This window comes from Fulvia fulva, chromosome 11 (genome assembly GCF_020509005.1).
Source record: "Fulvia fulva chromosome 11, complete sequence".
Classification (NCBI taxonomy): domain Eukaryota; kingdom Fungi; phylum Ascomycota; class Dothideomycetes; order Mycosphaerellales; family Mycosphaerellaceae; genus Fulvia; species Fulvia fulva.
This window is the reverse complement of record NC_063022.1, coordinates 2,805,907-2,828,072: the sequence shown is the minus strand read 5'-3', so window position 1 is coordinate 2,828,072 and position 22,166 is coordinate 2,805,907. Positions and strand designations below refer to the sequence as shown.

At 51.8% G+C, this 22,166-nt stretch overlaps 11 protein-coding genes across 11 annotated transcripts; 6 read left to right on the top strand and 5 right to left on the bottom strand.

The window, feature by feature from the left end:
- Positions 1-254: 254 nt before the first annotated feature.
- Positions 255-1,458, top strand: CLAFUR5_13230 (putative 26S proteasome regulatory subunit rpn9; the record flags this gene model as incomplete). Its single annotated transcript, XM_047912378.1, has 2 exons — positions 255-531; positions 581-1,458. The coding sequence occupies 2 exons, from the start codon at positions 255-257 to the stop codon at positions 1,456-1,458; spliced, it is 1,155 nt and encodes a 384-aa protein (XP_047768310.1).
- A 577-nt stretch (positions 1,459-2,035) lies between these two features.
- On the top strand, positions 2,036-2,670 carry CLAFUR5_13229 (Nuclear import protein MOG1; the record flags this gene model as incomplete). Its single annotated transcript, XM_047912377.1, has 2 exons — positions 2,036-2,118; positions 2,175-2,670. The coding sequence occupies 2 exons, from the start codon at positions 2,036-2,038 to the stop codon at positions 2,668-2,670; spliced, it is 579 nt and encodes a 192-aa protein (XP_047767956.1).
- A 498-nt stretch (positions 2,671-3,168) lies between these two features.
- On the bottom strand, positions 3,169-3,676 carry CLAFUR5_13228 (Endo-1,4-beta-xylanase A; the record flags this gene model as incomplete). Its single annotated transcript, XM_047912376.1, has 2 exons — positions 3,169-3,259; positions 3,315-3,676. 2 exons carry the CDS (start codon positions 3,674-3,676, stop codon positions 3,169-3,171), a joined length of 453 nt encoding a protein of 150 aa, XP_047767955.1.
- A 591-nt stretch (positions 3,677-4,267) lies between these two features.
- Positions 4,268-5,054, top strand: CLAFUR5_13227 (Acetylxylan esterase 2; the record flags this gene model as incomplete). The annotated part of the gene is made up of 3 exons (XM_047912375.1): positions 4,268-4,780; positions 4,834-4,906; positions 4,954-5,054. 3 exons carry the CDS (start codon positions 4,268-4,270, stop codon positions 5,052-5,054), a joined length of 687 nt encoding a protein of 228 aa, XP_047767958.1.
- A 444-nt stretch (positions 5,055-5,498) lies between these two features.
- Positions 5,499-6,381, bottom strand: CLAFUR5_13226 (uncharacterized protein; the record flags this gene model as incomplete). Its single annotated transcript, XM_047912374.1, has 2 exons — positions 5,499-5,965; positions 6,015-6,381. 2 exons carry the CDS (start codon positions 6,379-6,381, stop codon positions 5,499-5,501), a joined length of 834 nt encoding a protein of 277 aa, XP_047767957.1.
- A 544-nt stretch (positions 6,382-6,925) lies between these two features.
- On the bottom strand, positions 6,926-8,146 carry CLAFUR5_13225 (tRNA (guanine(9)-N1)-methyltransferase; the record flags this gene model as incomplete). Its single annotated transcript, XM_047912373.1, has 1 exon — positions 6,926-8,146. One exon carries the CDS (start codon positions 8,144-8,146, stop codon positions 6,926-6,928), a length of 1,221 nt encoding a protein of 406 aa, XP_047767960.1.
- A 245-nt stretch (positions 8,147-8,391) lies between these two features.
- CLAFUR5_13224 (T-complex protein 1 subunit zeta) lies at positions 8,392-10,023 on the top strand (the record flags this gene model as incomplete). The annotated part of the gene is made up of 1 exon (XM_047912372.1): positions 8,392-10,023. The coding sequence occupies one exon, from the start codon at positions 8,392-8,394 to the stop codon at positions 10,021-10,023; it is 1,632 nt and encodes a 543-aa protein (XP_047767959.1).
- Positions 10,024-10,739: 716 nt separating this feature from the next.
- CLAFUR5_13223 (uncharacterized protein) lies at positions 10,740-11,522 on the top strand (the record flags this gene model as incomplete). Its single annotated transcript, XM_047912371.1, has 1 exon — positions 10,740-11,522. One exon carries the CDS (start codon positions 10,740-10,742, stop codon positions 11,520-11,522), a length of 783 nt encoding a protein of 260 aa, XP_047767962.1.
- Positions 11,523-11,642: 120 nt separating this feature from the next.
- CLAFUR5_13222 (Altered inheritance of mitochondria protein 6) lies at positions 11,643-13,187 on the top strand (the record flags this gene model as incomplete). Its single annotated transcript, XM_047912370.1, has 4 exons — positions 11,643-11,801; positions 11,849-12,116; positions 12,175-12,222; positions 12,274-13,187. 4 exons carry the CDS (start codon positions 11,643-11,645, stop codon positions 13,185-13,187), a joined length of 1,389 nt encoding a protein of 462 aa, XP_047767961.1.
- Positions 13,188-13,598: 411 nt separating this feature from the next.
- CLAFUR5_13221 (DNA-directed RNA polymerase II subunit RPB1) lies at positions 13,599-15,068 on the bottom strand (the record flags this gene model as incomplete). The annotated part of the gene is made up of 1 exon (XM_047912369.1): positions 13,599-15,068. One exon carries the CDS (start codon positions 15,066-15,068, stop codon positions 13,599-13,601), a length of 1,470 nt encoding a protein of 489 aa, XP_047767964.1.
- Positions 15,069-15,945: 877 nt separating this feature from the next.
- On the bottom strand, positions 15,946-17,642 carry CLAFUR5_13220 (uncharacterized protein; the record flags this gene model as incomplete). The annotated part of the gene is made up of 3 exons (XM_047912368.1): positions 15,946-16,867; positions 17,425-17,457; positions 17,557-17,642. 3 exons carry the CDS (start codon positions 17,640-17,642, stop codon positions 15,946-15,948), a joined length of 1,041 nt encoding a protein of 346 aa, XP_047767963.1.
- Between the last annotated feature and the right edge of the window lie 4,524 nt (positions 17,643-22,166).

Sequence of the window (22,166 nt, the reverse complement as noted above, 5' to 3'; positions counted from 1 at the left end):
TGCCTACTCCATTGACGTGTGAGCGAAGGGTCGGAGGTGGTGGTGGTGGTGATGCGGATGGCGTCCCGTCGTCTTGATTGGAAGCGGAAGCTGCCGAGAGCTTGTTGAGCCGCATCACTCTGGTCGTGCCTGCCATCTACTCAGATGCCATCACTGAATACACACAAACATCGCACATTGTCTCTCCCGCCCACTGACACTCCCACAACCACATTAAATCCGCGACTCGCCCTCCATCGACGACCACCGCCGCGATGGCACACCCCACCAACGAGCAGATGCTCGACTTCCTCCAAGAACAGCGGGATTCAGCACCGGAGGAGCTCCAACACTACTTCATCAGCTTCGAGGACCACTGGGAGAGGAAGCTATGGCACGAGCTCACAGACAACCTCGTCCACTTCTACTTCGAAGAGCAGAGCGCCAAGCAGCGGTTACCTCTGTTCGAGAAGTTCGTCAAGAGCTTCGCAGGCAAGATCAACCAGTTGAAGCTGGTGCGGATAGGACTACAGACATCGAAGACATGCAAAGGTATCATCAATGGAAGAGCTATGGAAATGCGTTTGTTAACATATCTCAGATGACAACGAACGCCTGTCCTTCCTCTCGGCGTTGGCCACGCGCGTTGATAAGCCAGCATCACAAGACGCATACGTCTACGCCCTCACATCAGTCGCAAACACCAGACTCGACCTCAAGCAGACCGTCGAAGCGCGGACAGATCTCGACAAGTGCGAATCGATCCTCGACACCTTCGACTCCGTCGAGACAGCAGTTCACGCCAACTTCTACCGCACAAGCGCTCTCTACTACCAATCGCAGCACGAGTTCGCAAAGTACTACCGCACCGCCTTGCTATACCTCGCCTGCGTCGTGCTCAAGGATCAACCCGAGTCCGAGCGCCACCGCATCGCGTACGATCTGTCCATCGCCGCACTCGTCAGCGAGAACATCTACAACTTCGGAGAGCTGCTCCTTCACCCCATCCTCGACAGTCTCAACAAGACCGAACACGCATGGCTGCGCGACCTGCTTTTCGCTTTTAACCGAGGCGACCTCCAAGCCTACAACATTCTCCAACAACACCTCGAGGCGAACTCTCTACTCAAAGCGCACCAGCAGTTTCTCTACCAGAAGATCTCGCTCTCTGCACTCACACAGCTCGTTTTCTCCCGAGCACCGCAAGATCGCAGCATGACATTCAACGCCATCAGCCAAGAGACAAAGGTCAGCCTCGATGAGATTGAGCACTTGATCATGAAGGCACTGAGCTTGGGACTACTTCGAGGAAGCATAGATCAGGTTGCGGAAGTTGCGCGGATAACTTGGGTACAGCCAAAGGTGCTAGATAAGGGTGGCATCGAGGCCATGCGGTCCAGACTGCGCGAGTGGGATGGCGGTGTCGAGCGGCTGGGCAACTGGATCGAGGGAGTAGGAAAGGACGTCTGGGCATCGTAGACGAGCCTAGGGGACAAGCGCAACCTCGAGATACTACGAGGGCACCAACCTTTGATCGTCCTCGTCCACAAGGTCCTCCGCCAACACCGCCCGAGCGTAGGTCCGGTTGGGACTTTGCGGACGAGGCTGATCGGCCAACGGGTGACCGAGAGGCACGAGACTTCTTTTCCGATACGACGCCACCGAACACGCCAGTTCATGGACCGTGGCCAGGCTGAGAAAGTGGCAGCCTGAGGCAAGCGGGAAAAGTGGGGACCGAGCTTGCGACCTTTGAACGTCGCTTCAAATAGCTCAGATGAGCATGATGAAATGTAACATTACAACCACAGACTTGGTCCTTTCTGCATATGTCTGCACCTGAAGTGATGTTAAAATAAGCAGCTGCACATGCCAGGCAGCAGCGGTCGTAACTGCCTAATTCGGAGCCTGGTGTTGCCTGCGTGAATCTTCGTTGACAAAACTTCCTTTCTCTGCGTCTTAAACAACACAACTCCGCGCTACTACAAAAGGCTTCACATTTCGCCAGCAAAGCTCAACCAGTTACGTTCATTGCCCATCGCGAATAGTCGAGCACACCATGTCTCAAACGCTATTCAAGCAAGTCGACCTCTTCGGTGGCGCCATCGTTGCCGAAATCCCCAGCACATTTCAGGACGTCAGGCAAGTAACACCCCTACCACCTTCAACCAAACTCATCAAACTAACCCATCCAACAGCACCATCCGCCAAGTCCCCGACAACCAAGAAGTCTTCCTCGACCCCGATGGTTTCACCTCCATAACCTTCGACATCCTAGAACGCGTCGAAAAGTCCACCGACATTGAAGCACTTAAATACCACCTCTCCGACATCGTCGACGAAGATGCCGCTCAAACGAAACTCCACTCTTCCAGCACAGCGGTCTTGGCGAAAATGCCGCAGACTACGTGCTTAACATTGTTGGCGACGAGTCCACCGGGGGAGAAGATGAGGGGGAGGCCGAATGAGCCTGAATTTGTGGGGACTTTGATGGTGTTGGTGAGGTTGGAGGCGCAGAAGACGGATGTGGTGGTTACGGTTAATGTGCCGCATTTGAAGGGGCAGTATGAGGAGGGTGCGGTTAAGCTGGAGGAGGGGAGGTATGGGTTGCTGCTGGAGGCGGGGCAGGTGGTGAAGGATAGAGTGTTGGGAAGTTTTGAAGTTAGGGATTGGGGGTTGTTTGTGAATGAGTGAGTGAGTGGGCTTGCTATGCTATGGGATGCATTTCTCTCGTCAACCGAAACATCAATATGGTGGCGACGACAGTACGTAGAGGCACGACCAACGATGCGAAACGCCCCAATCCCCTCCTTCTCTCCTTCCACGGCCCTCACGAAACCGTAATACTCGAACTCCCACTACTCTGATACCCCTCCGTCGCCACGATCTGATGATTAAACGTCCCCAAATCCAGCCCCAACTTTTTCCACGCCGCAAAATGGTTCGCCGTAGTCACCGTCCCTCCGACTTTCTTCGTCGTACGAATGCTCCAAAACTGCTGGAACGTCGCCGTGCCCACGATGGAAGGAGCATTAGTTTGAGTGGCTTGGTAGATGTTGTAGGTGCCGCCGTCGGAGGTGATTTGGCCTTTGTAGTTCAGGCCTGTTGCTGGGTTGTAGGTATCGTAGGATTCGACGGATGCTGGGGGGAGGGAGAGAGAGTGTGAGGGGGGAGGGAGAGGGGTTTGACGGACTAGTATTCAACCAATGGACTTGTGGTCCAGCCGTAGACGCTGAGGTAGGCGTTGCCGGAAGGGGAGAAGGTGGCGGAGTATCTGATAGTCCTGTTACTGTGTCAGTCATGTGCTGAACATGCCTGCATCGGAAGGCTGATCATACCTCCCCCTTCCAGGATTCCAGCCTTTGCCGGCCACGAAGCTACCGCAGTTGCTCCATTGCGTGGTGTAAGAACCGCCTGCACTGCCGTTGTACGTTACTGTACCACTGGCGTTGTCGTTGTAGAAGCTGTAGAAGTAGCCATTATTTGTGCCGGTGCCTGGTGCTGTGGACCGAGCTTCAAAGCTGGTGATGTTGGCGTCGATGACTTCGATGGGGTTCGTGACTGGCGCAGCGAGGGCTCCTAAGATGCTTGTTGTGAGCACGATGAGGGAGGATATGAACAGCACAGTGACGGCGTGAAGTCGTGAGGACTGTCTGTGTCTGTTGATACGTTTCTGGCTTGCCGGGTCAAAGCTGTACATATATAGTCAACGTCTTCAAGCTGACCACGTCTCGGCTGACGTCCTTCAGTCACGGTATCTATATGGCAAAGCCTGCGTCGTAATACTATACAGGAGTGACGGCTCCAAACCCTACAGGCTAAATGCTTAGCTTGACTGCATGCAGCGGGTATTCACCTAAGCTTACTGCTCCATTCCACACAGTTGCCGAATGCGGCAGGTCATATTCAAGACTTGTCCTCCAGGCAGGCTGGGAGCTAGGTTATTGATCTAACGACCAAGATTCAGAGGAAGCTTCTGCATACTTCGAATGTCGATCACTTCTCGGCAGTGCGGAAGTCTTTCAGGCTGAAGTCCAAGGCTATGTCGACCATGTGCATTGTATACCACAGAGCATGCTCGAGGGTGGGTGTAGAGCCAAGCAAGGTCGTGAGAAGTAACACAAGTCAAGCTGTCGGTGTGATCTAGAGCGCTCGCTTAGCAAGTCTTGCTTCAGGCTGATTGTCGCGTTGCGAATAGATTGCACGAGGGCAACGGTGTACATAAGGCCGCAACCTAGGCATCAAAATCTGTCTACAACAGTATCAGCTTCAATCAAACCATATTCCCATCATGCATCTCACCTCAAGCCTGATCACCGCCGCTGCTCTCACAGCAAGCGTCCAAAGCACACCACTGCAGGAACGGCAAAGCTGTCCAGGCGTCCACATCTCCGGCGCCCGCGAGACAACAGCTCCAGCAGGCTATGGCTCAGCCGGTACCTTCGTCAACCTGATCCTCAACGCCTACCCAGGCTCGACCGCCGAAGCCATCACCTATCCAGCTCAAGGTGACAGCGCATATGGTTCGTCCGTCCAAACTGGCACGAAGAATATTGCGAACCAGATCAATGCTTTCAACCAAAAGTGTCCTAGCTCGAAGCTTGTTGTTGTCGTGTACTCGCAGGGTGCTCAGATTGGCGACAATGCGCTGTGCGGAGGTGGTGACCCGAATCAGGGTATCACCTATACGAACACGCTGATCAGCTCGACGGCTGCTAGTGCGATTAAGGCTGTGATTTGGGCCAGCAATCCGAGGAACTCGCCGGCCGAGACGTTCCACTACGGGACCTGTAGTGCGGGCGGTGTAAGTGAAGCTACCACGCTGCATTAAATGTGATATGCTGACCATGGGGACAGTTTGATGCTCGCCTTAGTGGCTTCACTTGTCCGACATACCAGTCTCGTATTCGTTCATACTGTTATGCTCCAGGTGAGTGGCTCTCCATTGAACCGGTGATCCTTTATTGATCCTTCCAGATCCCTACTGTTGCAATGGTAGCAATGCCGCCACGCACCAAGGCTACGGTAGCGAGTATGGCCAGAATGCCTTGGCTTTCGTGAAGAGCAAGCTGGGATGAGGCTTGCGTTGCCATAGCTGATTGTGGCAATCATTTCCTGAGGCATGCTTCTAGCCATTCTATCAATGTGCGCCAAGAGGAATATCTCAAACACCTCAGACGTCAGTTGCAATGTGGCCACTTGCTCAAGCCCGATCTCATTTTCTAAATTTCAACACAAAAATTCGGTGAGCGACAAGCTCGACAAAGTCGCTGGTCGTCACCGTGCCCTGTGAGATACTTCTCTCGCGTTCAAGCGTTAGATGTGGTCTCGCTCGACTCCAGCGCTTGTATCAATGGCTGTAGAGCAGCCTGCGCCTTGTTGTGTCTCTGGAGACTCGCTGCAAGAGCCTTTTCGCACTTCCGGTATTCATGTTCAGCAAGCTGTGCTTCTTCGAAGATGGCGTCGAACCTTCGACGGCATTGCTGTACCCAGAGACCCGTGTAGCGGACGGCCACATCAGGTTACGCTGGCATGAATGGCGCACTTTGCTGATCTTGGCTTTCATCCTGGTGAGCAAAAAGCAACCTGTCGGCCGTGTTCCTGCCATGAATTGGCGTTTGACCTTCATCGTCTTCGTCCGAATCATCGCCACCAGGAACGACTTTAATGGCGTCCGATCTCATGAGGGTTGGTGATCGGTCACGAGAATGGTTAGGCCTCGACAAGACACCAATTATAACTTTGACGTCGCTAGCCGTCATCGGTCCATGTGTGCCAGCCATGATATTCTCGATCGCATCTTGCAAGACTTCTTCACTGATCTTTTGTGTGCACTTTGCGAGCTGTGCCACCTTCTCGAGTAATGCCTTGCTCCAGTCAAGCGGGGGTGGGGTATGGTTGTGTTTGCTCAGGAGCTCGAGAGCTTTCAGAATAAACTGGACTGTGGGCGTAGGTCGGCCATCATGTGTGATCTTCGCCCCAAACCTGACTGATCTTCTCAAATAGTTTCTGTCGCTGTGCTTTGGCTTCTGACTTACAATTTGCGAAGAGTGCGGGCTTTCGGTTCTTAGCTGTGAGCTTGCTGACAAGTGTGCTGTCCTCGTTCAGGCTTGTACGCTTCGAGTGGGATTCCTCTATGCTGTCAGCTGCTCGTTTAGACCCACCCGGAGTGTAGTCGGAATCATTGTGGTCTCGTTGTTCTTGCTCCCGATCAAAGCGCTCAAAGTCTTCGGGGAGCAGTTCGCCGTTGCTGCCAGGCATGGTAGAGCTTTCTCGTTGCACGGCGGCTTCGCCACCCATGTTTGCGACCGGCGCATGGGGCATATTCAAGAATTCCTCGGGGTCAGGGGTCAGTGAGTCCCGTGCTGATGTGAAGAAATCAAACGAGTTTCCAAGTTGTGTCATGGAGTGCAGTCAGTGTGTGACGAATTGCATGCTAGGTATGGTTGCGATAAGGTGGCAAAGAAAGAATTCATCTGGCTGATGCGATGGCAGGAGATTATCGGGGTGGACCGTTGGGCGTACTTATACCGCGAAACCCCAAGTCCAGTCGGTGGAGACATTCCGCGGAGGGCGCAGTCGACATATGCAAGACTAAAATGTCAAAACTGGCATGGGTGCCTCCATGCACAATCAGTCGTCGATTGCGTCCAAGGGCCAGAGACGTACGGATATGTGCAAACCAATGCACCATAAATTGGCGTGATTGAAGCCAGCGACAAGATTCGCAGGTATGGTGATCAAGTTGCAGTCCGTGAGTTGGAGTGAGGTGGCTTGGCAGCTGAGCTCCATGCACCTAGTCGCGGCACAGCGTTCCACTTTCGCTACGCGCTGGTCAAGACTGTCGTTGATTTGCTCACTGGAAAAGGTGCGAGGAAGTCGGCAGTGCATCGACATGGCGTGCAATATTTATGGCAATCTTTATGCAAGACTGGGTTCGCTGGGTCGGTCAGTTCGCACTCGACGTCTGTTCGACCGCTTCGTGTTCGCCCTCCGCCTGCTCTGCAGATGCCCCATTCTGGTCATCTTCATCGTTTTCACCTCTCAACTTCCCGCCCTTTCGCTTCGGTATAGCCTTCATGAAAGCTTCGCCCCAGTCACCACACTCCAGCCACTTCACCATGATCTCATTCACATGGTTCGTAGCCAGCACCTTTCGGCTCTGCAGCTCCATGTACTCTCCGATCGGCAGCTTCGCAGTCCTCACACCAGCCTTCGTTGCCCTTTTATGGCAAATGCCCTTCTCACGGTTCTTGTCCACAAGCCCGCCGATGATGTACGTGCTGAAGGGCTTGAGCTCCATCAAATCCTCGTCAGCTTCAGACGACAAGTACACCACCTCGCCTTCGTCCTTGAGCTTTTGCAATGCGTCGTCATCGAGATTAGCATACTTCGAGAATGAGCCTGTCATCACTCCACCGTCTTCAGCCGCCATCCATTCCTTCGCTTTCTCAGCGGTCTCCAAGAAGTTCTCGTCAAACACCCTCACGCCTCTCCAGGAGTCATAGTTGCGCTCCAGTACAGTATCGAACCGCTTGCGAAGCTCACCTTTGAAGCTGGCAATGGTAATGTGAGCGCGCTTTGTGGAGTTCTTATTGTCAGAGTAGCATCTCGTGATCTGACTAGCAAGCGAGATCCGTTCTCCATCATGCATGAGCTCATCGAAATCGCAGTCAATGATAACGGTCACCGGAAGTTGATCGGCCTTCTCACGCTTTTGCTTGACTGGGGGAGGGACACCTTCAGCAATCTTCTGTTGCTTCTCAGCCTTTTGGCGTTCGCGTTTCTTGTGGAGTTTGTCTTTGCGAAGAACTTTGCGGTCCTCTCGTTTTGCCTCCCATTCGGCTTTCTTTTTGAGCCTCTTTAATGCGTTCTTGGAGATTGGTGGGTCGGTAGAAGTGCCCGGTATCTCCGTTGCACGGGGAGCCATGATGCTCGGTGTTGGCAATATCACACCGCCGTCATCACCGTCACTTTCGTCCTTTGCCACTGGCTCTGAACGCTGCTCACCGGCTTGGCTGGGCTTTTCTTGGTCGGCCATTTTGGAGACCTGGCCATTGCCGCTCATAGCGTCATGCTGTGGCTGGGTCGGTGACTGCTCTACCCCTTGTGGCCCAGCATTGTCGTGACTGAGCTTGCGCAGCTTGGTGGGCCTTTCTGACTCCTCCATGATGTGTGTTGTGGCTATTGAAGTTGAGGTTGAAAGTGGCATCAAAATTTGGGCGTCACTCTACAGAGTCTACAGTAGACTAGCTTTAGGTTTCGGAAACTCGGGCCGCGTGAACCCTGCAAGACACATTTTATCAGAACGACGCGGGACACAAACGCGACTGCTGCAAGAAACACCCACACGACCAACACTTCCCTCACTTACCACAATCTTCACGTGCTTACTACACTGTATAGAGCGTCAAGATGTCGGCAGCACAACTCCTCAACCCCAAGGCGGAATCGAGACGACGAGGGGAGGCTCTGAAAGTCAACATCTCTGCAGGTGAAGGTCTGCAAGATGTGTTGGCCTCCAACCTGGGACCCACTGGCACATTGAAGATGTTGGTCGACGGTGCAGGCGGCATCAAGCTCACAAAGGACGGTAGCGTGCTGTTGAAGGAGATGCAGATCCAGAACCCCACGGCAGTCATGATCGCGCGAGCAGCAACAGCACAGGACGAGATTTGCGGAGATGGCACAACGAGCGTGGTGCTTATGGTGGGAGAGCTCTTGAAGCAGGCAGATCGATACATCAGCGAAGGTCTCCACCCCAGAGTCATCACAGACGGCTACGAGGTCGCAAAGAACGAGACACTGCGCTTCCTGGACGACTTCAAACTGGCGAGAGAGGTGGACAGAGAGCTTCTGCTTTCGGTGGCCAGGACATCGCTCTCCACCAAGATCAACAGCACCCTCGCCGAACAGCTCACACCAGATATCGTCGATGCCGTGCTTGCCATCTACCAGGCACCTGCAAAGCCAGATCTGCACATGGTCGAGATTATGACGATGCAGCACCGAACAGCGGCAGACACACAGCTCATTCGTGGCCTTGCACTAGATCACGGCGCCAGACATCCCGACATGGCCAAGGACGTCAAGGACGCATACATCTTGACATTGAACGTCAGCTTGGAGTACGAGAAGAGCGAGATCAACAGTGGTTTCTACTACAACAGCGCCGAGCAGAGAGAAAAGCTGGTCGAGAGCGAGCGGAGGTTCGTCGACGACAAGCTCCGTAAGATTGTCGAGCTGAAGAAGGAGGTCTGTGGCGACGACCCAAAGAAGGGCTTTGTTATCATCAACCAGAAGGGCATCGACCCACTGTCTCTTGATGTCCTTGTCAAGAACGGCATCTTTGCACTGCGACGAGCGAAGAGGAGGAACATGGAGAGGTTACAACTCATCTGCGGTGGTACAGCACAAAACAGCGTGGACGACTTGACACCAGATGTGCTTGGCTGGGCAGGCCACGTCTACGAGCACCAGCTTGGTGAGGAGAAGTACACATTCATCGAGGAGGTCAAGGAGCCAAAGTCGGTCACAATCCTGATCAAGGGACCAAACGCACACACCATCACACAGATCAAGGACGCAGTAAGAGACGGTCTCAGATCAGTCTACAACATGATCGTGGACAAGAGTGTCGTGCCAGGAGGAGGTGCTTTCCAGGTTGCTGCTGCGCGACAGCTAAACTCAGACGACTTCCGCAAGCAAGTGAAGGGCAAGGCGAAGTGGGGTGTGTCAGCATTCGCAGATGCGCTTCTGATCGTACCCAAGACGTTAGCAGCGAACAGCGGTCACGACATCCAGGACTGCTTGGCAACACTACAGGACGAGCACGCAGATGGAAACGTTGCTGGACTCGATCTGACCACCGGCGAGCCAATGGATCCAGTGCAGCAGGGTGTGTACGACAGCTTCAGAGTACTCAGGAACGCCATTGCAAGCTCGACAGGTATTGCATCGAATTTGTTGCTGTGCGATGAGATGCTCAAGGCGCGGCAAATGGGCAAGTCAGGGCCTCCAGGAGGCGGTGATGGAGGCGAGGAGTAGCCTCCCGATCGGCGCATACTGTAGAGGTACTCATGACCAAAAGACTAGTAACGATGTAGAGGCTCATCGCCTTGTAGACTTCGATGAAAGACATGAAACGCACACATCGCTACCTGATGGACAATGACACCAAGACAGACCTTGGGTTTTGCTTGACGGGCTCGTCAGAAGATGGTAATAGAGGGCGCGCACAAAAGTCATGTCGTTTCCTCAGGTTGAAGGTCGATCACAATACGTCCATACTTTCGGCGGAGGAAGGAGCGCAGGACGTAGGAGCCGGAGATGCCAATAGTTGGCACTCAACCAAGCTTTGATGGATCCGCATCAAAGTGCCGTGCTTGCTTGGCGCAGGATTCCAACTTCATGGCGTGGAAGGATGGCGCCGCTTCGCCGCAGCACTATCCACTGCTGTGCCACAAATCAGTCATCAGATCTTCTCCAAAGTTCATGTCTTCCGACGGGGGGCCTGCATCCTGTCTCAGCGGCTGTACGGCATGCAACTCAGCCTCATCAAACCCATAAGAGGACGCTTCTCGCTTGACCCCGTGTGATGGGCTATAACTCGTGCTTTACACGGTTATACCAACATCAGAGTCCTCAAGCCAGATAACGCCTACACACCTTCGTCCCAGACTTCGACATTCCGCCTAGGCCTGCTAATTGGCTAGTTAGAGGCATAACATAGCCATCACGACACCCAACCATCCTTGGACACCATGGAAAGACACAAGATCAGTCCTGTGACTTTCAGAGTCCGAAAACAGCCATACGAAGACCTATTGCCCTTCATACACGCCCTGACCATCGCCGTTCTATGTCTACCCTTCATCTTCTGGCGAGGTAGATCATGGCAACAGCGCATTGGAGACATCAATGCCTGGGCAGGATGCCTCAACTTGTACTACCTTCGACTACCACTACTGGCTCTCAGCCTCGCTGTCGGGTACACCGTATTCACCTGCATTCCGGGCTCCTTCAGCTCCCTGAAGCTGCCAAGCCACACGACTTTCATGCGCGGGCTTCAAACCGTCGAGCCTAAAGACGACGAAGATGAATGCAAAATCTGCCTGGACAGCGATCAACGCCTTACCGAGCTATCTTGCGGCCATCGCTTTTGTCTACTATGCCTGGACCTCATGGGCAAGGCGTATCAAACAGCATGCCCGATGTGTCGCATGCCACTCTTCAGCTGTAATGATCGTCTTGTCCTGGTGTTCATGAAAGGGAGTGTCGCCATTACTACGGCGAACACCTTTGTGTACTTCCTGAAGGGCATCGACGAGGTGCAACGGTACGGCTGGTATGTCGGATGGCTTGCACTTTTCAGTGCGGGTTTCATGATGGTCTTCCTTCGCCTCTGGTGGTGTCTCTTCATGGAGCATGGGGATGACTGGTGGAGAGGCTCACCTAACAATGGGATATCAACGAAGCAATTGATGATACACTGCGGCGCTTGTGCGTCCGGTGCTGTGTCTCTGTCGCTAGCGTTATGGTCGTGAGCGTCTCACGTGGAGCTCGCGGTAACGTGATGAGGCCATGTGAACGACCGCTTAGGAGACTTCACTGCAACATCACTGGTCCGCGGCTGGTCCGCGGGTCATGTGCTTGCAGAAGGGGCGATGGTCATCTCAAAAGCAACGCCTACCTGCAACCTTCTCATCTTGATCTTCCACACAACACAACGACCATCCACATCAGGCCCGCTGCAAGATAACAGCGACTTGGACACCCATACGACAAGCACCACGGCCACTCTTGCGAAGTTGACAGCATTACTGGTACAAGGCATGATGGGCTCTTGCAGACTTCCGCTGATATCAATCAGATGATCGCACGCATCCAATGCGCACCTCTCGAGCATCAGACCACCGACGCAATCTCAACATGTGGCCCGCAATGGATGCCAGCATCCGAGATCTCCATCGGCAACGGCACCGATATCCGTCCTGGATATGACAGCGCTGTTCAGAGGTTCTGCGACGCGGCGGACGGACATACCGTCATGCCTGACGAACATCTTTCTATGGCCACAGAAGTGTACTTGAACGGCGGTAAAGATGCCTCGATTTACGGTGTTCAAGGCTTCGCTTACTGTAAGTATTGTCTTGAGTCTGCTGTTCAATGCCAGTCAGAAAACCCACCACATCTCAGTCGAAATTCTTAACAAGGACCAGGCAAGTCCAGGTCACGAGGTAACAGGTACGTATCAGTATGCTACCTACTGAGGACCTGGTACTGATAGACTCCCAGCCGAGAAGTGTTCAAAATACTTCCTAGCACTCTCAGCAGAAGGCGGAAAGTGCTCAGGCTCCATCAATCACGACACCAAAGGTGGAACTTTCGAAGTCGGCAACGAAGAGCAATCGTACACCGCACTTGGCGGCGAAGTACCACCCGAAGAGCCCGCGGTGAATAGGATCTTCATTGGCACGCTGACTCCCCAGACACCCAACAAAGGCTCTGGGCCTTCACTCGATCCATGGCCCTTAGACTCTTTGAATGACATCAAACCAACACGATGCCACAGTCACAACGACTACGACCGCAGCATACCTCTCTTCCTGGCAATGAGTGCCGGCTGCATCTCATTCGAAGCAGATGTCCACCTTCTTGAAGGCGACGCGATCATTGGCCACGACAGTCCTCAGGCAGGAAGATCGCTGTCCGCACAGTACATCCACCCACTGCGAGCAATCCTCGATCACAATAACGACGACAAGCCGGGCACCATCATGCTGTACCCTGCTCGGCCTGGCCAGAGCGTTACGCTGGTGGTCGATTTCAAGTCATCCGAACCGGAATTGTTTGGCGTAGTTCTGGAAGCTTTGCAGCCACTACGCGATGGTGCATATCTCAGCACCTCTAAGTCTGGCGAATTCGTCCAGAAGCATGTGACAATTGTGCTCGGCGGGTCAGCTCCATTCGATCGTATCGACTCAGATGATGACAATCCAAACCGAGATGTCTTCTATGGCGCACCTTCGGACCACTGGGACTCCAAATACACGAGCCTGAACTCGTTCTACGCCTCGCAGGACTGGACAACAGTGGAAGGGTTCGATTGGCTTGGCGCTGCGATGAATGGCGGCGACAATCCCGTCAGCAAGCAGGCAAAGGTGGTTCACGATGCGGGGCTGAGATTGACGTACTGTAGGTCGATGTAATACACAATTTGCGGATCGCATGTACTGATGGTCTTCCGTAGGGAATCTCCCCTCTGGATATTGGATCGGGTGGGTACTTGAGAGGCTGGGAGTCGACAGGTTCTATGCCGATGACCTGTATCTCACGGCACAACTTTCGATGATATAGTGAAGGGGCTGAACTGAGACTTTCAACAAGGGGTAAGTTCACAATATTCAAATTGGTCAACCGTTGACAATTGGGAAGCTGAGAAGTCGTGCAATACCAGCTTATGCCATGATACGTACATCATCCGTGCTTAGAAAGCACTCTATCCCATTCATTACTCCTTGGCCAATGGCGAAGCGTATACAGAACCAGTCGACATTCTCCTCGAAGGCGTTCATGTCCCATCACCACCGTTGCTCCTTCGATAGATGCATTGCCCAAGCCTACATGTCTAGCAGCTCCTCCTCAGTGAAAATACGGAATGTTGAATGCTCACGTTCCACCTCTTCCTCGTTGCTTGACTCGTGGCGTGGCGATGTTGCAGAGTATCGTGGAGATATCGGTGCGAGTGCCGGTGAAGTGAGCGAGTACTGTGGAGAAGTTGGCGAGTACTGCGGTGAGGCTGACGAATACTGCGGAGAAGTTGGTGAGTATTGCGGTGATCTGGTTTGCCATCCCGGTGAAGTAGGTGAGTATTCTGGTGAGGTGGGTGAGTACTGAGGAGGAGCTGCTGATCGACGTGGACCGAGAGCCTCTCTGTCCGGGCCGGTAGCTGAAATCGTTTGTGTCTGGGGACGATGGAACTCGAGACGTGCTTGTGGTCGTGAGGCTGGGGACGAAGGCTGCTCGTGGTCTCGCTCTTGGGATGTCCTCTGTTCGTAGTCTCCCTTATCATCGTCCTCTGACTCCGGCCCATTGCTATAACCCAGTCTCAGGTCCTCGTCGTCGGAGTATCCAGCTTCGTGGTCATGAGACGGGTACCTCTCCACCTCCTCCTGTACTAGTGCTTGCTGGGCTTCTCGATCTCTGGCACTCTCTTCTTCTCGGCGCAGACGTCGCTTTTCACGGCGGAGAATGCGCTTCTCATGAGCGCGCTGCTCGAGCGAACGGCGATGGATCAGGACGGGATCAGATTTCAGAAGTGGAACTGTAGTTTCGAAGATTACTCCGTGGCATCTGCAATTGGGGTGCTTTGCAATGATCTCTTTTGAGACTTGATGTAGCTCGCCAAGGGTGAAGCCGACGGAAGAGGATGATGTGAGTCCGTACCGGGCTCTACTAGGATGATAACTGTTGCCGACTTGGTCGCAGTTATATGCACAACGCGTCATGGCCGAGATATTCTTGACAGGTGGATCACAGATCAGCATGGACTCGATCCGAGAGCCAAGCTTCATACTGGTGGTCCACTCAATGTTAATCTCGAGCTTTGTGGGATCTTCGGTGACTGGCATATGGTTGATAGTCCAGAAGGAGTACTCAGAATCCTCGTCCCATCTGAAGTTGCCGTTTGAGTCGTCGTAGGTACCGCCAGGCATATTATTGCCACCTAATCCCCACCCAAAGTTTCTCTGGTTCAACAGACTGTATGTACCGCCATAGAAGCGCTTCGAGAATGGCGAGTAGTAGATGCCGTCGTCGTAAGGAAGAAGACCTATTGCTTTCTGCAATCGAGTCGAGCCCAGGATAGTGTTCCGCCAAGTGCGCTGCACTCCCATCACCTTGAGCTTTCCAGGTGTGTTGAGGTACGAGATAATGTCCTCGAGAAGCTCGGGCGTGTCGAAGACCTGCTGAGCTTTGGCGGCGGACTCTTCGGAGACGTGCTTAGCAGGTGGTATGATCTTCCAGAGACGGTCGAGGTGAGTCTTGAGAGTAGCAGTGTGTGTGCGCGCATCTTGCAGTGCTTTATCCATCTTCTGCGCTTCTGGCTGTCGATGAGTTTCTTGGTCGTGTTGTAGTCTACGGTGAGGACAGATTTGCGCTCGGAGCCGAGTGGATCGCCAGCATACATGATTTCGAGGCATCGCTCGCGAGAAACTGCATTCCTTGGACCGGGGTCGGGTGCAGCTTTGGAAGCGCCACTGGACACCATTGTAGTCACCGCACCTTTGAGAGTGTTCATCTTGCTTCTTGTGTTCGAGTGTGAGAGAAGCTTGGTAACGAGAGAAGTGGAAGATTACAAATACTTATACAAGAGACGCAAGCAGGCACGGACCCGATTTTGAGGAACGTCATGTGCGCTGATGAATGAGACGAGAACAGGATTTGCCGCGATGTAATCACATTCACTTACCGTTCACGACAACCATTCACGTTTTGATTCCGATATTCAACCACGTAGGTTCAACATTGAATTGTTAAGCGCTCCACTGTTGCTAAAAACTTTCACCCAGGCTAAGATAAGTACAGGAATATCCACCAGTCATGAAGGTATCAAAGATGAGCGCATCGGGTAGATCAGGCGTATTGTTCAGCAAGAAATGCTGTCCCTTCGCTGTCTTGAGCCTCTTTCGCCTTTTCCTCGCTCTGCTCATCTCCTTCAGGTACCAATTGACCCTCAATTTCTTCATGATCCGAGTCTCGGTTTCCTGATACCGCTGTTGATGGCTCCTCAACATCCTCACATGTTCCGTCCGCATTTCCTCGCTCCGATAACTCTTTGCTGCTCAAAAACACGCCGCTGCTCACGACGAGCTGTACGTTCCTCGTCGGCAACTTGCTGAAGCTTCCGCCGGTGAATCATCATAGGGTCGCTTTCTTGCATCTTGAATAAGAGCGCGTACTGAACTTCTATGAACTGATGGCAATCCGCATGCTCTTCAGCAATCGCCCGCGTCGTTTCGACGGCATCGCCGATGGTGAAGCCATCGGCCCCAGCTGCTTCAAATACTCCGCAGAGTACTGCCCATAAGAACCCTTCCTGAACTTCTCAGCAATACGTTTCTCAACCTCAGCACGACTATTACGTTTGTGTCGTCTGTCAATGTTCATCTGCATCATATCAGCGAAAAAGTAACACGGTCCATGTAGCCTCAGATCTTTGATCTCTTGTTCTCTCACAATGTCAGCATATGGCTCACTTCTCGAATAGAAGCCCAGGACGTGTTTGTAGTGCTTGTAAGTGTCTGAGCTTTCAGACATACCGATGGCTTTCATGAGGTCCAAGGCGGTCCAGGACGGGTCAGACCAGGCTTTCATGCAGAGTCCGTCAACTTCGTCTTCGGGAGTATCGTTGCAATATGTCATGAGACTTACTAGCAACCGAGTCCAAGCAATGACTTCAGGTCCACGCAGAGTACCCGCATGTTGACGAAACTCAATTGTATTCTTGGTCTGCTTGTCGTTGCTTTCAGGGTCGTACTGTCTCAGGTTATTGAAGTTTACTGTGCCATCCTTTTTTTCTTGCTTCTCTTCGTCCCGCTGCAAGTCTTTCAGATCATCGACAGTCTGTACATGGCGAATGATCTTCATCCAGGAGGGGACATCGGTTCTTGCCGAGAGGTCGCGAAGCTCCGGAAACTGATTGAAACGATTGATGGGGAATTGAGCGGTGCTCCCCCGGTCCTTTCGCTGTTTCAGAGCAAGCGACAGGAAGAGGGCGGACCATGGGGTGTTGAAGCCTTCTCCGTTGAGTTGCTCCAGTGTAGGGTTGAGAGTATAGTCGCGGAGTGTAAAGGGAAGGAACCCAGTAATTCGGTCGACGGAGTGTAGACTGTCGATCGCGGGCTCGTTTGCGACCAGCAGACAGAGTAGATTGCGGAGACATGGCAATGTAAACCCACGAGGGCCGTCTCCAATGTGTACGTGAGACCCAGTAGTCTCGTTGACAAGGAGTTTCCATCTAGGGTCCGTGTTGCTCGCATTGAACGCCTGGCCGAGCCTGTGATATACTGCAAGAAGCTCGTCGTAGGCTGTGACCTCGTGCGTGTGGCCTGGTCGTCTTTGGCTAGGTCCGATTACCAGGCCTTCAGAAGCGGTAAGAACCCTTGATACTACTTCAATAGAGTGCAACTTATAGAGGACGCAAAAAGCATGGAAACCAACGATCAGCTCCCATACCGGTCTCTCCAGGTGATGATCACTCAGCTGCGCACGGCGCTAGTACTGTCGTATCACCGAGGGCAACAAGAAATGAGGACGACGTCTCAGGCGATTAACAAGGCCACCCGGATTCAACACCCCTATAGCTGGGCATCGGTCGCGGCATCGACACCAGGCCCCCGCCCAACGCACGATGCAGTTACGATCCGTATTGCAGCAAAGGAAGACCAGGCCGAAGTTGCGAAGCTATCGAACAAGGAGCTCGCCCAGCGAATCAATCAACCAGGGGTGGTCGCAGTGAACCAACAGTCCAACGGTACTCTACAGATCTATACCAGCTCTGCTACTGCTAGGAGGCACCTAGAGGCACAGCCACAGTGGGCATCCAAGGTTGCGGCATCAGCGAAGGTCTCAACGAAGCAATTCACGATCCTGGTCCACGACATGCCCAAAGAGTTCGACCCAACCAACCAAGGTCACCTACGTGCTCTCCAAGAGGACAATCCGGTCACTCTTAACTCTCCAATCCAGAAGGCGACTTGGCTCCACAGGGAATGGCCAGAAGGCAAGAAGGCCTCGGCGCTAATCGTATGGCTGCAAGACGCGAAAGCGGCGGATCTAGCAATAGAACAAGGCCTGATCTGGCAATACAGCCTTAAGACAGTCGAAAAGTACTCCTCATCCTTTCGTGTCCTCCAATGCTTCAAATGCCAACAGTATGGACACCAAACCTACACGTGCACAAACGAGTAGGCCTGCTCGAACTGTGTAGGAGACCACATGTCTAGAGACTGTACATCGGCTACGAGGCGGTGCGCGAACTGTCCGGGGCACTACCCATCGTATAGCGCGGAATGCCTATAGCGGAAACTAGCGAAAAACAAGGCAATCACAAACAGAACCCTCGCCCTAAGATTCTACGGCGACCGTAAGGCTAGTCCACACCGGAACTAGCTAGCGGCGGTCGGGCACAAGCGCCCTAGGGCCGAGAATGATATAAAGGATGCGTAACCTAGGGCGTACGGGAGGCCACGTGCTCTACTAGTTGCGGCGAGGGAGTCTAACTAGGCCCGGCTCCCCTTTAGTACATAACCGATAGGAGTAGACTAGGACGCGCTAGGTAGTAGGACATAGGACATTATAGAGGAAATGATTGTCGATAACGATAACTAGCCTCGACACGCTTAGTATTATCTAGTATAACGTTAACTATAGCAAGGATATAGTACAAAACCATTTTATATACGAGGCGGACCCGTACGTCCACTACGTCCTAGCAATCTAGGAGCTATAGATTAACCCGTACTATAAGAGACTAACGACCTACAAGTCACTAGGCTATACGACATGCCTACGAAGCGACGGTAGACCCCGTACGTGCTTCTATATTAGTAAGGACATACTAGAATCCGACTAGGAGGTAGTATACTACGTAGACGAAGAAGGCGGGGAAGACATTACCTCCCTCTACGTAGGTAGTACTTAGATATATAATATATATATATAACCGCTAGCCTTAAGGTCTAGTCGCGACCTTAGGGTCTATAGATACCTAGACAGTACGCTTAAGAGACAAGGGTACTATATCGTAGTAGGAGACTTTAATATATACTACCCTTCCTAGGAAAGCCTTATATAGCCGCACCCTATAGCCGACGAAGTACTCGACTTGATAGCGAGTAACGTAATTGCCCTTAATACCCCGAAGGACCTAGGTACCTAGAAGAGAGGGGGACTCTAAGGCACGATCGACCTCTCCTAGATCTTAGATAGCTACTACTATACGGTAACCTACTATAGGATCGAACATAAACTCGAGGCGTCGTTAGACTATATACTAGTCAGGACCTCTATTACGATATAGATACAACGTATACTAGCGAGAACCCCTAAGCTAAACTAGGGAAAGGCCTACTAGGCTAATATCTAGGCGTACCTCGATGACTCTAAGAGGCTAGTCTAGATCGCGTAGTAGTAATACAATAGTAAAGACGAGATAGACGAAGCAGTCTAGGGGTTGATAGACGAAATAAGAAAAGCGACCTTACTTTACGTTCCGCTTACCTAACTAACGACATAGTCTAAACTATACTAGACGCCGGAGTGTACTACGGTAGTAAGAGAAGTAAGGAGAGCCCGCCGGGTATAGACGAGTAGCTATAGCGAGGAGGCCTAGAACGTATATAGGGAGGTATACTAATAGAAGAAAGCTATAATACGAAGGGAGAAAGTAGTCGGCTAGAGGGCTATAGTAGAAGAAATCGCCGGTAAGCTAGAGAGGATGTAGAAGCTAGCGAAATAGGCGCGACAGGACCCTATATAGGGCCCCTCCTTCTCTATCCTAGCGCTACAATCGCCTAGTAGCCCGGTTAGCGACCCCGAGGCTAAGGCGCGTCTACTAGCTAGTAAGTTCTTCCCGCCCCTAGTCGAGGCTAATCTAAGCGATATAAACAGCTCTACTCCCCTAGCCCCTAGTATCGCGGTCTAATAGGAGGTGTCCGAGGGAGAAGTTACCGCTATACTAAGGAAGTTGCCGGCGAAGAAAGCCCCGGGGCCGGATAGGATCCTAAACGAGCTACTAAAGAAGTGTAGAGATTAACGAGCCCTAGTAGTTATAGCGATCTTTAACGCCTACCTATAGACCGGATACTACCCGATAGCTTTTAAACAATCGACGACAATAGTCCTACGTAAGCCGTAAAAGGAAGACTATACGTAGGTAAAGTCGTACCGCCTAATTACGCTCCTTAATACTCTTAGGAAGGCGCTTAAGAAGCTAGTTATAACGAGACTCTCCGAGGCGGTAGAGGAATACTCTCTACTCCCGGACACCTAGATAGGTACGCGCCTATAGCGATCGACGCTATCCGCGATAGAACTTATTACCTCTTAGGTAAAGGCTATCTAGTATAAGAATAGGGACAAGGTGGCTTCCTTACTTAGCCTAGATATATCGGGAGCCTTCGACTACGTGTTATACCCGCGGCTACTCTATATCCTAAGGTCGAAAGGACTCCCTAAGTAGCTTATTAACTTCGTACGGTCCTACTTCTAAAACCGTAGTACGTCGATCCTAGTCGGCTAGTATAGAAGCCTATTTCAAGCAGTCTATACTAGAATCCCGTAAGGCTTAACGCTAGTACCTATTCTATTCCTCTTCTTTATAGCGACGCTACTACTAGCCCTAGAATCCTAGAACACCGCTACGAGCGGCTTCGTAGACGACATAAACATCCTAGCGTAGTCTTCCTCGACTAAGGAGAACTATAGGCTACTAGAAGAGAAGTATAAGATCTACGAGGACTAGGCTAGGAGGCACGGGGCTCGGTTTGCCCTAGAAAAGTACAATCTAATACACTTTACGCGCCGGCTACGGTTCTATAATATATAAGCTTCTATTTAGATATAGGGGCATACTACTAACCCGGCAAATCAGCTTAGGATCCTCGGACTATAGGTAGACCCGGCGCTACGGTAGAGGAAGTACGTATAGGCAATATTATAGAAAGCTAAACAGAATATAGCATCATACTAGAGGCTTACTACGTCTATATAGGGGGCGGACTTTTAGTAGTTACGACTTCTATATACGGCTATTATATAGCTAGTTCTTACCTATAGTAGCTAAGTATAGTCCTTAGGCGAGAGGGCCTACCTATCGAAGGGACTCGTCGCGCCGTTAGCGAAGATCTAAAACTAATGCCTAAGGAAGGTTACCGGGGTATATAAGTCGATACTAATAAGGATACTTAAGTACGAGACCGCTATACCGCCGATCGACCTATATATCTAGGGACTACGGACCTCCTACTTAGGCAAGTCGGTACAGTACCTAGTATAGAAGGTTATCGCTAGTATAGTCGTAAGGGCCCGCGAATTAGTACTAGCGTATAAGGGCATTCGACCCGGAAACGAGCCGAACTACCGGGTAAGGGACGAATAGCTAGTAATACGATAGGAAGGTAAGAAGTCGTTTATAGAGTAACTATAGAAAGAGAGGTAGAACAACTAGGTTATAGGGTATAGTAGACGCCCTTAGCTAGCGGGACAACCTAAGGAATAGTTAGCTACGAAATCCGCGGTCAAGCACCCCCCGAAGCTTATCTACTACTACCTTACGAGGGTATAGAGTAGTATAGTAACCTAACTACGAAGCGAACATATCGGCCTCTAGGGGTACCTATTATAGAGGAAGGTTCTAGGATACACGAATACTAGCTACCCCTACGGCTATCGCTCCTAGAACGTACGGTACGTACTCCTCGTCTATCCGAGGTAGTCGCTAGGAAGGGGGGAGTAGATAGTAAAGGCGAGGAACCGGACGATTAGGGCACTTCTTAATAACGCTAAGGACCTACGGCGTATTACGAACTAGATACTAGAGAAGGGCTAGCTAGAATAGTACCGCCTAGTAGGAGTAGTATAGGAAGAGAGGATACGACGTAGCGCGACGAGACCGGCTAGGAGCGGGGGCTAACGGGGTAGTGACATAGACTACGTACGTTTAGAGGGAAAGCTAATCTAGATAAGGAGAAGTCGGGGGCGGGAAGGGTTTTCACCTATTCGGGTTTCCCTTTATATATAACAATAGATATATACCTATATAGGCCGGATAGGGTCCTAGAACAGGGGAATAACAAATCTATCTATCTATCTAATATAGCTATTTGCCTCCTACCGGTATTAGTCCTCGCGGCTACCTCTTCTTATAGTCTAGAATTTGCTTAACTTCCTATTAATCGGGTTCGGCGGGATCGGTTTCGTATTATTCGTCGTCGATAATTCGGATCGGTAGTAGTACGGGTTATATCTGTCCTATAACCGGCGGATGAACTAGTATAAGTAGGTATAAGTAGAAGCAATTATCGATATTTAAAGTAGGTAGGAGCTCCACTTTATAAGTATTACCCGGTAGTACCTCCGTAATCGCGTACGGTCTAGACTACTTTATGTCTATCTTACGAGAAGGT